This window comes from Balaenoptera ricei, chromosome 15 (assembly GCF_028023285.1).
Source record: "Balaenoptera ricei isolate mBalRic1 chromosome 15, mBalRic1.hap2, whole genome shotgun sequence".
Classification (NCBI taxonomy): domain Eukaryota; kingdom Metazoa; phylum Chordata; class Mammalia; order Artiodactyla; family Balaenopteridae; genus Balaenoptera; species Balaenoptera ricei.
Window position 1 is genome coordinate 86,585,211 of NC_082653.1, and position 12,525 is coordinate 86,597,735.

General features: G+C 51.8%; 1 protein-coding gene across 1 annotated transcript in view; it reads right to left on the reverse strand.

Annotated features, from left to right (window-relative positions):
• The window catches only part of SDK1 (sidekick cell adhesion molecule 1), a 539,910-nt gene that overhangs the window by 174,316 nt on the left and 353,069 nt on the right, over positions 1-12,525 (reverse strand). The window contains exons 14-16 of the mRNA XM_059896610.1: positions 10,270-10,417; positions 9,210-9,350; positions 4,532-4,713 (exon numbers count right to left, since the gene is read on the reverse strand). Coding sequence (XP_059752593.1) covers positions 4,532-4,713; positions 9,210-9,350; positions 10,270-10,417 — 471 coding nt within the window. The remainder of the gene's footprint in view (positions 1-4,531; positions 4,714-9,209; positions 9,351-10,269; positions 10,418-12,525) is intronic.

Here is a 12,525-nt window from a genome sequence, read left to right on the forward strand (position 1 = left end):
GGGTGTGTGACAGGCGGAACAGTGGGTTCAAATCACTTCAGGGATCAATATCACACTCGGCTGAACTCAGGGGAGGAATAACTCACTTATCTTCCTTTAGGAGCTTCCTGGAAGAAAGTGCCCCTGAGACCAAGCCCATGCGCTCCAGGAGCAGGAGGCCACCGCGTCTCCTGGGCAGCAGCCTTCCCGTCCCCGTGTTCCTGCCGCTGCGTGCCTGCACCCGGGCCGACCCTGCATTAGTTATAAGTTCTCTTTGCAAGTGATGGTCTAACACGCCACACGCCCCCCTAATGGCAGGGGGAGCCGCACCAGCTCTCCTGGCATTCCCATACCTTCTCGAGAGGAGCCTCATTAAAGTCAAGATAAATTACATCTCCTTTCGCCTGATGGCTCAAGCTTGCCACGCGGCTGAAGGGAGAGGGAAAATCAGGCTGGCTGGACCGCAGCCTCCCTCTTCCCACGGCCCAGTACCTCCTGCTCCTCCACGGTCTCCTGATTGACTCCAGAATTACGTTTCTATACATTCCAATAATTTCCCAAATTAGGCTGACAATCTTAGGAGTTAATTTTTCCTCCTTAATATACAAGCATTTTAATGATTCCCTTTTCAGCTTCAAGGGACAACTCAGCCCCCAGGCTTTCTCAGCAATGGCTGCTAAGAGCGCTGGAACACGCAAGGCGCTGGGAAGGGTCCCCGGTGGCACATACACGTGTTCGGCTGTTGCCCGAGCAGACCCACCGAGCTTAGAGCTGAGGCTGAGGGGTGCGGAGGGGCTGTGGGTTTGCAGTTTCTGCTAATTCCAATGTGGGCGATTATGCAGGATCATGAGGTGCTCTTCATGCAGCAGCCATGAGACAGGTTGTCCCACAATTTTATATCTAGAAATTGTAAATACATCCTCTGGGTTTGACCCCTCAGCAGGAGTCGCCATACAAAGTGGGGCAGGAACTGCTAGCTGCTCTCCACTTTCCCCTCCCCCTTCCTTCCTTCATAATGGACAGAAATGTACCCAGCTGAAAGACCCTTTCCAGGCTCTCTGGCACAGAGATGGTCCATGAATTGTAAGCATACGTCTGCGGCAGATGGGACTTCTAAGAAAGCTCTTCAGAGGTGGGCACACTTGATTACTAGGCCACAAGGCACACCCCATGCCTTCCTCCTACTAGGATGTGGACGTGATAGCTGGCATCACAGTAGTCAGCTTGTAACCATGAGGCAAATGCTAAAGATGGCAAAGCAAAAAGAAGGAGCCTGACTCTCTGGTGACCATAAAGCTGCCACTATGACTCTGTAGACCCCACTGCCCACTCTTTTGGTATGAGAGAGATAAAAACACACCTCCACCTCATTTAAGCTACTGTTCTCTTGGGTCTGTTTCTAGCAGCTGGACTCCATTCCTAACCAAATCAGACGGCTGCATTTACTTCCCTGGTGCAGTCCCAGTAAAGCCCCTTCTCAGGGATGCCTTCCCACCAATGGCATACTCCTCGGGGCATCTCGGCTGGAAAGCCTTTACAGCACGTTAGTAATGCCTATCTTGTGGGCAAATGGGGAGTGACTGCCTGTGAATGAGGCCGGATTCTGTTCTAGTTCTTGATCTTGTCTCACAATAATGTCAGTCTTTGCTCCCGGGCGAGGCGGCAAGCCCGCAGGTTTGACAACGAGACAGGTGTCCCCTCCACTCTCGTTGCCCTGGCCCATCGCACAACCTTGAGCACACAGTAGGCGCTCACATCAATTCCTGAATGTGTGTTCTCGATTTTACTACTGGCAGAGAGAATAACCCCAAATTTCTTTCTGTACAACTACCAGTACAGAAACATTCAAATACCGCAGTAGATACTGGTCATTGCCACGGTGGAAGGAGGAATACAGACAACAACATGGGAGTCTGTATCATAGCTCAGCGTTTTCAAAGCCTTTTCACGTGCATTGCCTTGTTTTCGCTTCACAACTGCCCTTCAAGCAGTCAGGGCAGATAGACACGTCACAACTTTACAAATGAAAACAGCAGAGGCTCAGAAAAGTTATTGTGCTTCTCGAAGGCAGATAAGGAGTAAATAGTAAGAATCAGGCCTTACAGACTCCAGGAAAGGGCGGTTTCTGGGGCCACGTGTACAGAAAGGGGTGTGTGTGTGAGCTTGTGTGTGTGTGTTTGCATGTCTGTGCGCGAGCTTGCGTGTGTGTGTATGCATGTGTGTGCCTGTGTGTGCGCGTGCCTATGTGTGCGTGCCTGTGCGTGCGTGCGTGCGTGCGAGTATGCGTGCATGTGGTGCACGTGCCTGTGTGTGCGTGCGTGTGCAGACATCTCACAAGCACCCCAGCCTCATCTCCATCTCCCTAAGTTACTCAAGGCCCCTCGCTCGTGCCATTTTCTTCCCGACATCCCACCTTCTAGTCAGACGGCTCTTCATCGGCTTACCAGGTCATCTGCTCCAGAGCCAGGCAGCCGCCCGTCCCCCCGCACTTGCCCCCATTCTTCCCGGCCTTGTGTCTGAAGCTCTCCTCTGACTGTCCTGTCCTGGGCGGGAGCAGGGATTCAAGGACAGAGTTAACGCGCTTGCTCCCTTTTGCTGCGCTGTGGGTGCCCGGGAGGCCACAAGGAGCATGGACGACGAGCCCCGCGTGAGCGTGGGTCCCACTGACAGCAGAGGCTGTCGACGGCGCCCAGAAAACAGAGCTCTTGACTCAGAAGACCCAGCGTTAGTGCTGCTCCGCCGTGTGTTAGCCGAGCGACCTCAGACCAGCTCAGCTCGAGCAGAACGTGTCCTGTTCTATGCCATAAACTGCAGGCAAGCTGAGGGAGGGGCTGGCCCCGGTCCCACCGGACAGGTGGCTTGGGGGAGGGCTCGCGGGGCCCCCTGCAGTCTGGGTGGGGTTCCGGGGGCGCTGCAGAGGGGAGGCGTGTGGAGCTGCTCTGAAAACCATGAAGCAGCACCCGAACGCGTCCCTCGCCCCTCTCACGGCCAGCGCCAGAGATGGGGGAATTCATCACTTCACAGCCACACTATCGCTCTTTTGTCTCCGGAGCTGCCGCCTCATCCTCAGCTCCCCTCCGCCTCGCCCGCACCCACCGACAGGCCCCTCTTCTGATACGGCGCTTTGATCACGTCACTCACAGCCCTAAACCTTCCACGGGTCCCCAGGGCAGACTCTGCAGCCTCCCAGCCCTTCTCCACCCAGCGGAGCCTGCGGCCGCACAGAATGCAAACGCACCGGTAACCCGAGGAAGCAGTCACAGTAAATAGCCATGAGGATTACTAACAGCAATATGTGTCATTTTAAGTGTTTCCAAATTTATTGTTATTTTATGAAATAGACTAATTAAAGCAAGCATGAACTGTGCAGGGTTTCAGCTATTTTCATTTTTCAATGCGTGATCAAGAATCACCAGCAGATAAACAGCCCCTTCCTGGTCGTCCTGCATGTTAAATATTTCTCCTAGTCACTGTGAACGCAGAGGTGACAGCACTTAATTTATAAAGGAGGATTTATGGACTTACGGATGACAACAGACAGCCGATCAATAAGGGACGGTAATAACAGCATGTAATATCAAGGAACATTAGGTCCCAGGCATGATTTGGGGAGAGAAGTGGGCAGTTAGAAAGCTTATCATTTGAAAAAGGTCAAGGCCTGGTAGCAATAAAAATGCCTAAGCAAATAAAATCACACCTGTGAGTCAGGAGAGGGTAAAACTGCTGAACGAAAAAGGGTTTCAGATTTTGCGGGAAAACTGCTTCCCTGGGCCAGGCTCTGGGCTGCTCTGGGGCACATGTGGTTGTGTTGAGAGAGGGTCTATTTATTCCCGCTAAGAGCTCTGAAAGTGAAGTGCAGACGTGGAGAAGGTTTCTGAGTGCCCAGCCCTTCCTGGCGCCGAGACCCGGATCCTCCAGAAAACCAGTGGAAATAACTGAAAATAACGGGGTTGGGTCTTAGCACATAAATGTAAGACCCACTGGCTTTATGACATTCTGCCTGGTCATTTGTGGGGGGGTGGGTGTGGGGAAGAGTTTTTATTGATTTAGTAAATTGTTTGCTTGTGTAACTGAAAAAGTAAACCAAAGCGGGGGGGGGGGTGTGGGTGGAGAGCACCAAGTTGCAAATTCCATTACTAATAATTGTATTACATCATTAAAAGCAAAATACTAAACACTCATCCTCTTTGAAAAACATTCACAGTCTCACACAGGACTCCACCGCCAGCTTTACTGCAGAATGTACTGTTATTCCATTTAGGAAAAGCCGACCCCACAGACCTTTCACAGAATCAGTTAAAGGAGGTGTGTAGACACATCCTGCCCTCAGTAACCAGAGAAAAGCAGTTAGAACCGTATCTGTTTCCCTTCTGTGGTTTTGCTATAGTTTTGGAATGGACAGAGAGATTAAATTCGATATGTGATTACTCTCCTTCTAACTACTCCCTAGAGGACCGGACACTCTATTTTTATTTCGAACATGCTCCGGTTGAACTTTGCAAATCCTGCCCCCCAGCGAAGATCCTGCAGCCTCGGGGGCAAGCAAGCTTACCTCCTTGTAAGGTGTACTCGGTCACCGCCCTGCTGAAGACGCCCAGGCCAGCCCCATTGTAGGCGGCCACCTGTATCTCGTACTGCGTCCAGATGATAAGCTCCGTCACCAGGCAGTAGCTGACCTCGGGGCTCGTGATGTTCCTCTGCTGGTACTCTCCGGGCAGGCCAGCCAGGCGGTACCTGCAGCGGGCCCAGGGGACACGACTCGAGCAAGGAACCGGGTTTACCTGAAGCCACTCCACATGGTTAGAGGAAAGCGGAAGTAAACACAAGAGTAAAGCCAAGAGGTCGGCCCCAGAAGACACTGCTTCTACTTCAACCACTGAAAAGGTATAACCTAATCTCACAGCGATTATAAGCTCTGGGCCAAAAGAACTGACGTTTCAACTATGTTAGGGTTCAGGGAAGATGATGGCTTTTTCAGTGCCAGTTGTCCAAGGAGTACAGGGACTTAAGGCCCAGAATCCCAGACATGATTTCTAGCGGGCGTGGCTATAAGTCAGCCTGAGCGGCCCCGTCCTCCTGTGACTCTGAGACGAGGGAGGGGAGGAAGTGAGCAGTGCACTGTCCCTCGGTGCCCAGGGCTGAGCTCCCCGCTGGGCTTGCTCACGAAGTCCCGGAGTCAGAATGGGTGCTTTTCAAAGGCATTCACGTGCCGAAAATACTAGGCCAGCGCTAAGTATGACAAATGGCTTTTTAGGGGACCTGGAAGAGCGTGGTGTGCACGCTACTTAGAGCACTAAAGGCAGAGATTTAAAGTTGTGTTTATTCAAAACAGCGACATACACGGCTCTGGACACAGACAACGTATTAGCTAGGACATTGCTATTTGTACAATGAAAGGACTGTTGTCGTGTTATTTTGAGTGGCGAGTGTTTTCCACGATTGCGTGTGTAGAAGTGAATCAGTTCCCCTGGGTAAACCGAGGGGCACGTGCAGTGGGCGTAACTTCCTCAGTCATCGGGCAGCTTCCAAAAGCACGGATTTCTATCCAAGAGCTGGTTCTTGCCTCAGGAAGACACGGCTCTGACGCTCAGTGGGGGAGGGAAGAGAAGGAGGAGAACACGAACGCAGAGTGGCAGCAGGAGGTTGCGCACCCTCCGCAGCAGGCTGGGGTCTTCAGGCCCCGCCCGGACGCTAAGCAACCCTGCGGAGTCCCGCTCGGTCATCTGCGCTGTCCCCAGGCCAGAGCGTCTGGGTGCAGGCGGACCAGCGCACCAGCAAGGCTGCCGCCCTCCGAGGAAAGAAGGAACCCCGAGGTTCAGGCCTGGAATGGAGAACAGCCCTCCCAAGAGAACAATGGCTGAAAAGGCACGCCATGAAAATCAGGATTTCCTGAGACTAGTCTTTTGTCCCTTCCTCCTACAGGCCACTTGTACGCGGTGAGGTCCGTGGAGAGATAGCAGAAATGCCGGAGAGCAGGCCAGCTGTGAACAGCACAAAGGCCCAAGGCCTCCCCGACTCTCGCCTGAAAGGAACAGCAGAACGCGGGCCCTGCAGTGGCCCCGGCGACGGTCGGCGGCGCTCTGCGACGGGCCAGAATGGAAGGAACGTATCAAACCCCGAGTGTGCTTCACAGCCCATCGACTTCTGAGCCTACCCAGCTGGCACTCCTTTTCTGAACTACCTGCACCAAGTGTAGGTGCCATTCACAGCCTGTGAAGTTCATCACATAACAGGGCGGCCTGTCTTCCAGGCAGGGGACAACGGGAGGGAGGCTTGGTGTGGAATAACCCGCGTACCAGATACTTCCCATCTACGGAACATAAACTTTGAAAATAAATGGCACTGAGACAATCAGACAGCCATTTTGAAACAGGTAAATATTGGCTTCACACCCACACCGGACCCCAGAGTAACCTGGCACGTGACCGGTGCCCAGGATCATGGGTAACCAACATGGCACAAGCCGGGCACGGCTGCTGAAGAGCTCACTCCACTATCTGATACACATTCCAGGGAAAAGCAAAGCAATCAGCTCAGAAGATTTAGGTTGGGAAGAAGACTTACGAGCTGGGTGGCCTCAAGCAAATTCTGAACGTCCCTGAGCCTTGCTTCCCTCCTCCCTAAACTGACATAATAATGATGGCATCTCACAGGCTTGTTGTAAGAATAAAATGAAACATTGGGTGCACAGGAGGCGTGACAGTGTAAAGCACCCCCTAAACATTTCTCTTTTGGAAACACTGCTCTTGTAGGAAGTATCCTAAGAGAGAACACTGAGTTATGAGAGACCAAGGCTGCTGCACACCTTCTCCCAGGCCCCTCTGTATGAGGTTGTGTGACAAGCTGCAGAATCCCCATCTTGGAGACGGCGGCTCTCCCTTCGAGGCAGGCAGCTTGGTCCACTCCGACCAGCGGCTCAGGGTGCTTTTGTAATATTCATGGGATGTCTGGGAAGGTCGTAATTAACAACAGAAATGCAGGGCATCGTCCTTTGACTGGCCGGATACGTTGCCCAGGAGACTGTCTCAGAGAGAACGAGATGATTTTTTACACAGAAATAAACAGGAGAAGGTTTTTAAAGGACGTAACCCCTATGCTCCTCTCAAAGCAACACCCTGCCCATTATTATAAATACTTAATTACTGTGCACGCACTCTAATTCTTATGGCCGGAGCCACAACAGTGATTTATTTCCATTTTGTTCTTCCGTGGATTGTGCTGTTTATCTGACACGGAGACTTGTGCCCCAGAGGGTACACACTTGCAAAGAGAGCTGATTTGCAGATGGGAGGATTATTCGGAAATGTTTCCAAGCAAATTCATTTCGGCACGGGTCTTCAATTTCTGAAAACTTGGATATTCACAGGCCTTGGGTAGTGCACCCTCATCTTAGGGCTTTCTTGATTTAAGCCCCTGCAGACACAGATGCCCTCTTTTCCAGTGCTCGACTCTACTGATGCCATCACAGAAAGTCCTTTTAACAGTCGTAATTCCACAAAATAGAGAAATGTGCGGTCCCTGACGGGGCCTCGTAACATCACAGAGATTTTATTCTTAAACTCCATGCCCCGGGCCTGGTTCTGTGGGCTGACTTTTGAAGTCCTTACTTGGCAGCCGGAGCCCGAGGAAACTTTTCCTCCATGTGCTCAGAAAAAGACGGAGGCGGCCTGGATGACAACACGTGGAGGAAGGGCTGGTCCGGGAGGGGAGGCCAATTATTTTCATTAGTTGATAAGCACGGAACGAGGGCGACAGCTGGGGTGAGCAGCGAGGGGCAGGAACGCGACAGAAAACCCCAGCCTCTAGCAGGGGGAAGCACCAGGCTGCTTTCCCCAGGGAAATGGGCTTGTCTGGAAGCATCCACAGGACCAGAGTCCACAGGCGCCCCCGCCCGCAGGGGACAGATCCACAGTGTCCCCTGTGAAACGGGGAAGGACGGGGCCAGGAGCGCAGAGACCAAGGGGGCCCTGAGCGCTGATCAGACCCCCAGCCCTCGTGCACCCCTGGGGATGGCCGCACTTGAACCTCTTCAGGCAGATAATGATCTGGCTTGTGTTCAGAGGATAATTCATATGCTCGAGGAAAAACTCCAAAATAGCGGTGAAATGGTTGTGACAGGTAAACGTTACACGCATAAAGATAAACATGTATGAAACCATGAGTGGGTGATTACATAAATACATAGGGAATGAGCTATCTCCCATAGGCAAAGATACGGAGTTAAAGAAGCAACTCTTCCATAATTTCTTACATTGATCTAAGAGACTATATTTCTCCACTTAAGACCTTTGTTAACCCGGCATTTTCTGATCACACTTTTAGAAAGGGCACGGGCTGGGCACCTGGAGGACGGTAATGATGGACACCCACGGTCCCTGCCCCATAAGGCTGGTAACAGATACGGCCACAGCTGCATGGTCCTTTAGACGAGGTTTAATAGTTATCCTTTTAATACTGCTTTACTTTTTTCTTTTTACTTATGTCAACAAACCACTCAGATGATCACTTTTGCTGCAATCTTAAAATCAGCAGTAGTTTTGGCAAAGCAGGTTCCTTCTGTCAACCTATAGCCAGGGCTGGTACAGTTCACTCAATGTGCTCAGAAGCCTAACACCCCTCCCCACGGGGACAGAGATGGCAAACCGGCCACTCTTGGGCCACATTTGTTCTGTAGCTGTGAGGGTCAGGCCTGCCCTGTGTTTCAAAATATATTGATTTCATTCCCAATTTTTAAAAACTGAGAATGTGTGTAAAAAGCTGGATTTTAAAATTTCTTTGAAACAGTGGAAAACCTGGCAATTCTGAACAACATACTAGCATGGTAAAAAACTGGCTTATAATTAAATCAACCACATTATTACTAATTAAAAATTATTATACTAACCCTTGGTAAAAACTTAAGAGTGAAAGGATTTACAATGAATAAGCACACCTTGCTCCCAACCCATAATATTCCCCTCCATCCTTCTGCCAAAATGCGACCCCTGAGAGCGGTTTCTTGCATGTGCGCCCCACGGCTGGACTGCAGAGCCTGTCCCGTGAGGCTGCCCACAGGCGCCTGTTCTCACTGGTCTGCCGCAGTCTCCACCACTCCCTAGAGTCTCGCTGCTGGCCTGAGTGTCTCGATTACTGATGGGCTCCTACAGACATGTGAGTTTGCGACCTGAGCAAAACAGACACTTGACTCTTTATAAGGACAGTCTAAACACGGCCAACCACTGGCTACTTGCCTGAGGATGTACCCACGCAGCAGCCCATTGTGCTCTGTTTCGGGGGGCGGCTGCCACTGGACCATGATGGACTGATTGGTGCGCCCACTGGCCACTATGTTTTTCGGGGGAGCCCCGGGCGGCTCTTCAGGGAGCACCAGCCTAAGAAGAAGAAGCCAGGGAGGGGAAGACAGGTCAGCCCCAGCAGCCAAGGGTCCTCGCCCGCATTCTCTAGCCTGCTGAATCTTGAGCCTAACTGTTTACTCAAATCGAGCAATGAATAAAGCAAAACGCACAGCCGATCAAACTGAAAGGACACGCATGAAATAGTTACAAAAAATCAACATAATAGAAAATCAGTTCAGCAAGCAACAAGAAAGACGTGGGAGATGACCTTTTTCTGTTTGAACGGCCCGTGGTACCTCTGCTCTTTAGAGGATCACAAGTGTGAGTGAGGCAGCTCACAGGCCGAGGCTCCTTCCCAACTGTTTCCTTCGGCGCTTTCAATATTTCTCATATCCAACTCCCACATTTTGAAGAAAGTCATTTAGATCTCTCAACTCTTCTATAGCACAAGCCCACTGAGAGCTCAGGTTGGCTGGGGAGGGCACACTGAAACGGGATGAAGCCCTTTCCCCACGTCACATCTGAACAGGCTTGAAAGCAGCCGCCTGGCCTGGGGAGGTGGGGTTGGTGGGGGGGACAGCATCAGGACCACCAGGGAAACGCCAGAGCTCACGTGGCTTCCTGCCGACACCTGCTCAGTGTTTACCTGTCAAGACGGTGGCACCAGCTCCCACCTTGCTGGCAGCCAGGTACACAAAGGGCATGGAAACACTGCAAGCTCTTAATCTCATGTATACAGAGGGCCGTGCGGTGGGCAATGATTTATGTTGGCACAGCCAGAGCACCACAGAAGCCTTAGAAACTCCCCTCGGCAATTAAGGACCTGCTGGCTAGCCCGGCGAGCCACCGTGCTTCCTCTCTGTCTCCCCCAATGTGACTAAGGGGTGGTGACTGATGACCTAACTCGGTGCTTCCTGGGCTCCCCGTGCCTCTCCAAGGGGAGCGTGTCACACACCTGCTCGTCTCTGCGCTGTACTGGCCTTTGCCCACTTGGTTCACGGCGCACACCCTGAATTGATAGGTACGAGCCGGGGTCAGGCCACGCACGGTGACGCCTGTCATCTCGGGGCCGACGTGTGACAGATGCACTTTCCACGGAGAGTCTGAAAGAAGGAGCAAAACAAGGTCAAGCCTCTACGCGCGCGTATCTGAATGACAACAAGCGAATGCAAAGTGCGTTCCCATGGATTAGCTCATTTGCTTACCAAGGCAGATGGAGTGGTTGCCTCCACTGAACAGATGGGCAAACCGAGGCTCATGGTCCCGGGGTGAGCAACCAGCGAGCCCGGCTCTGAACTCGGGTTTCCCATGCCGGGTCCAGTGTGCCTCCTGTTAACCCCATGCTGTTGTCAACAAGTAAAGGGATTTTTTGGTTCAACCTGCATATGGCAGTTTAAATGGAACCCAATATTCCTCATTCCCGTGCTCAATATGTAACGGGAAGAAGTTCTCTGTCAGCTCACATGGCAGATTGCAGATTTGTCTCCCAGAAAAGGATGCTGCACATGTCGCCAAATGATAAATAAAACCTATATTCATTAACATTTTAATAAAAGAGGAAATGAGCATGATAAAGACAGATGGGCTGTGCATTCTGCAACCCATCTGTGTGGCAACTCATTACACTGCCACACCCCTGAGCGGCTCTGGCTGGAGAGACATGGAATGAAATTCACAGCGAGTTTAGAATATCTTTGCTCCCAGCTTTCCGGCAGGCGTGGAAGAGTGACTCTGTCAGCCAAGTGGGCTCTTGCCTGCAAGGCTTCAGAAGGTTCTGTCGGCTCCTACACTTTAGTGGGACTTTCTCTATAGAGTTTAAACAGGCTTTTTGGCCCAATCATTTCATGCAGTGATGCCCTGGGATGAACAAGTGCCCTCTGTCAGTTCCACTCAGAATTGCTATGACCCTGAACTACAATTTCAAGTTATCAGTGAGGTGAAATGTGGGTGCTGTGGACTGACTCGTAGGAAATCAAACTGTCTTTCTTATTTCTTGGAAGTGGTGCTAAGCATTATGAACATAACAGCATTATTCATAACAGCCAAAAGGTGATGCAACCCAAGTGTCCATCGATAGATGAAAGGACAAACAGAATATGGTCCATCCATACAACGAAATATTATTCAGCCTTGAAAAGAAAAGAAATTCTGACACAGGCTCCAACACGGATGAACCCTGAGGACATTATGCTGAGTGAAATAAGCCAGTCCTCGAAGGACAGATAATGTAATATAATTCCACTGAAATGAGACACCTGGAGTACACCGGGGGCTGGGGGACGGGGGGACGGGAGTTAGTGTTTAATGGGGACAGAGTTTCAGTTTTGCGAGATGAAAAGACTTCTGGAAATGACGGTGGTGATGGCTGCACAACGGCGTGAATGCACTTAACGCTACCGACCTGTACACGCCAAAGTGGCTGAGAGGGAAAATTTCATGCTATGTGCATTTTACCACAATTAAAAAGTTTAAATGGTGGGAATTGCACGTAACACAAGGGGGATAACACATGACTCCTGAGACCGACGAGTGTGAAACAAGGGAAGGGCGCCGCTGCATCTGGCGTAGGCCCGGCCCCGGCAGAGACTCTGCCGGATGTTCCTGTTTTCACCCCAGGCCCCCTCTCCACCCTGCCCACCCTGCCTGTGCCCTGGAGAGCCTGCCTGGCAGGGAGGGCTCTTCCCTACTCACCGGAGGTTGCCCCAGACTGTCTGCATTCTTCACCCAAAGGTCCCTGCTCTTCTCGCGGCACAGCCCTGCACAGTCTCTCTCCCCGGCTCTGTGGCTCCCCTCGCCCCTGTGACCACGGGTGATCCCGGCTCTGCCACCTCCCCTCGTAAACTCCCCCTTGATTATTCTAAGTCATGAGCGCTGCCTGCTCCTGCGGGGGCCCTGCCTGACACGTGCTGAAGAAAACACGTCTCCCATCCCTCTCTTCCTGCAGATTACAGGGTCTGTAAGCTCACCTGCTCCGCCAGGTACAGAGTGAACCGTGGCAATTTCAGAAAGAGGCAAAGTCAGAAGGACAGTGGTCGAGCCCGTGGACTGAAACGATTAATAGCACAGGGAAGGGGCAGAGAAGCGCCCCGGACGCCTCCTTCCCGCCCCAAGCGCCCTCCCTCCCTCCCACCCAAACTCAGCCCCGCGCGATTCCCTGACTCTCAGCCATTTGTTCATGCAGAGTGTAAACAGCTCCTGAAAGTGTAGCCCG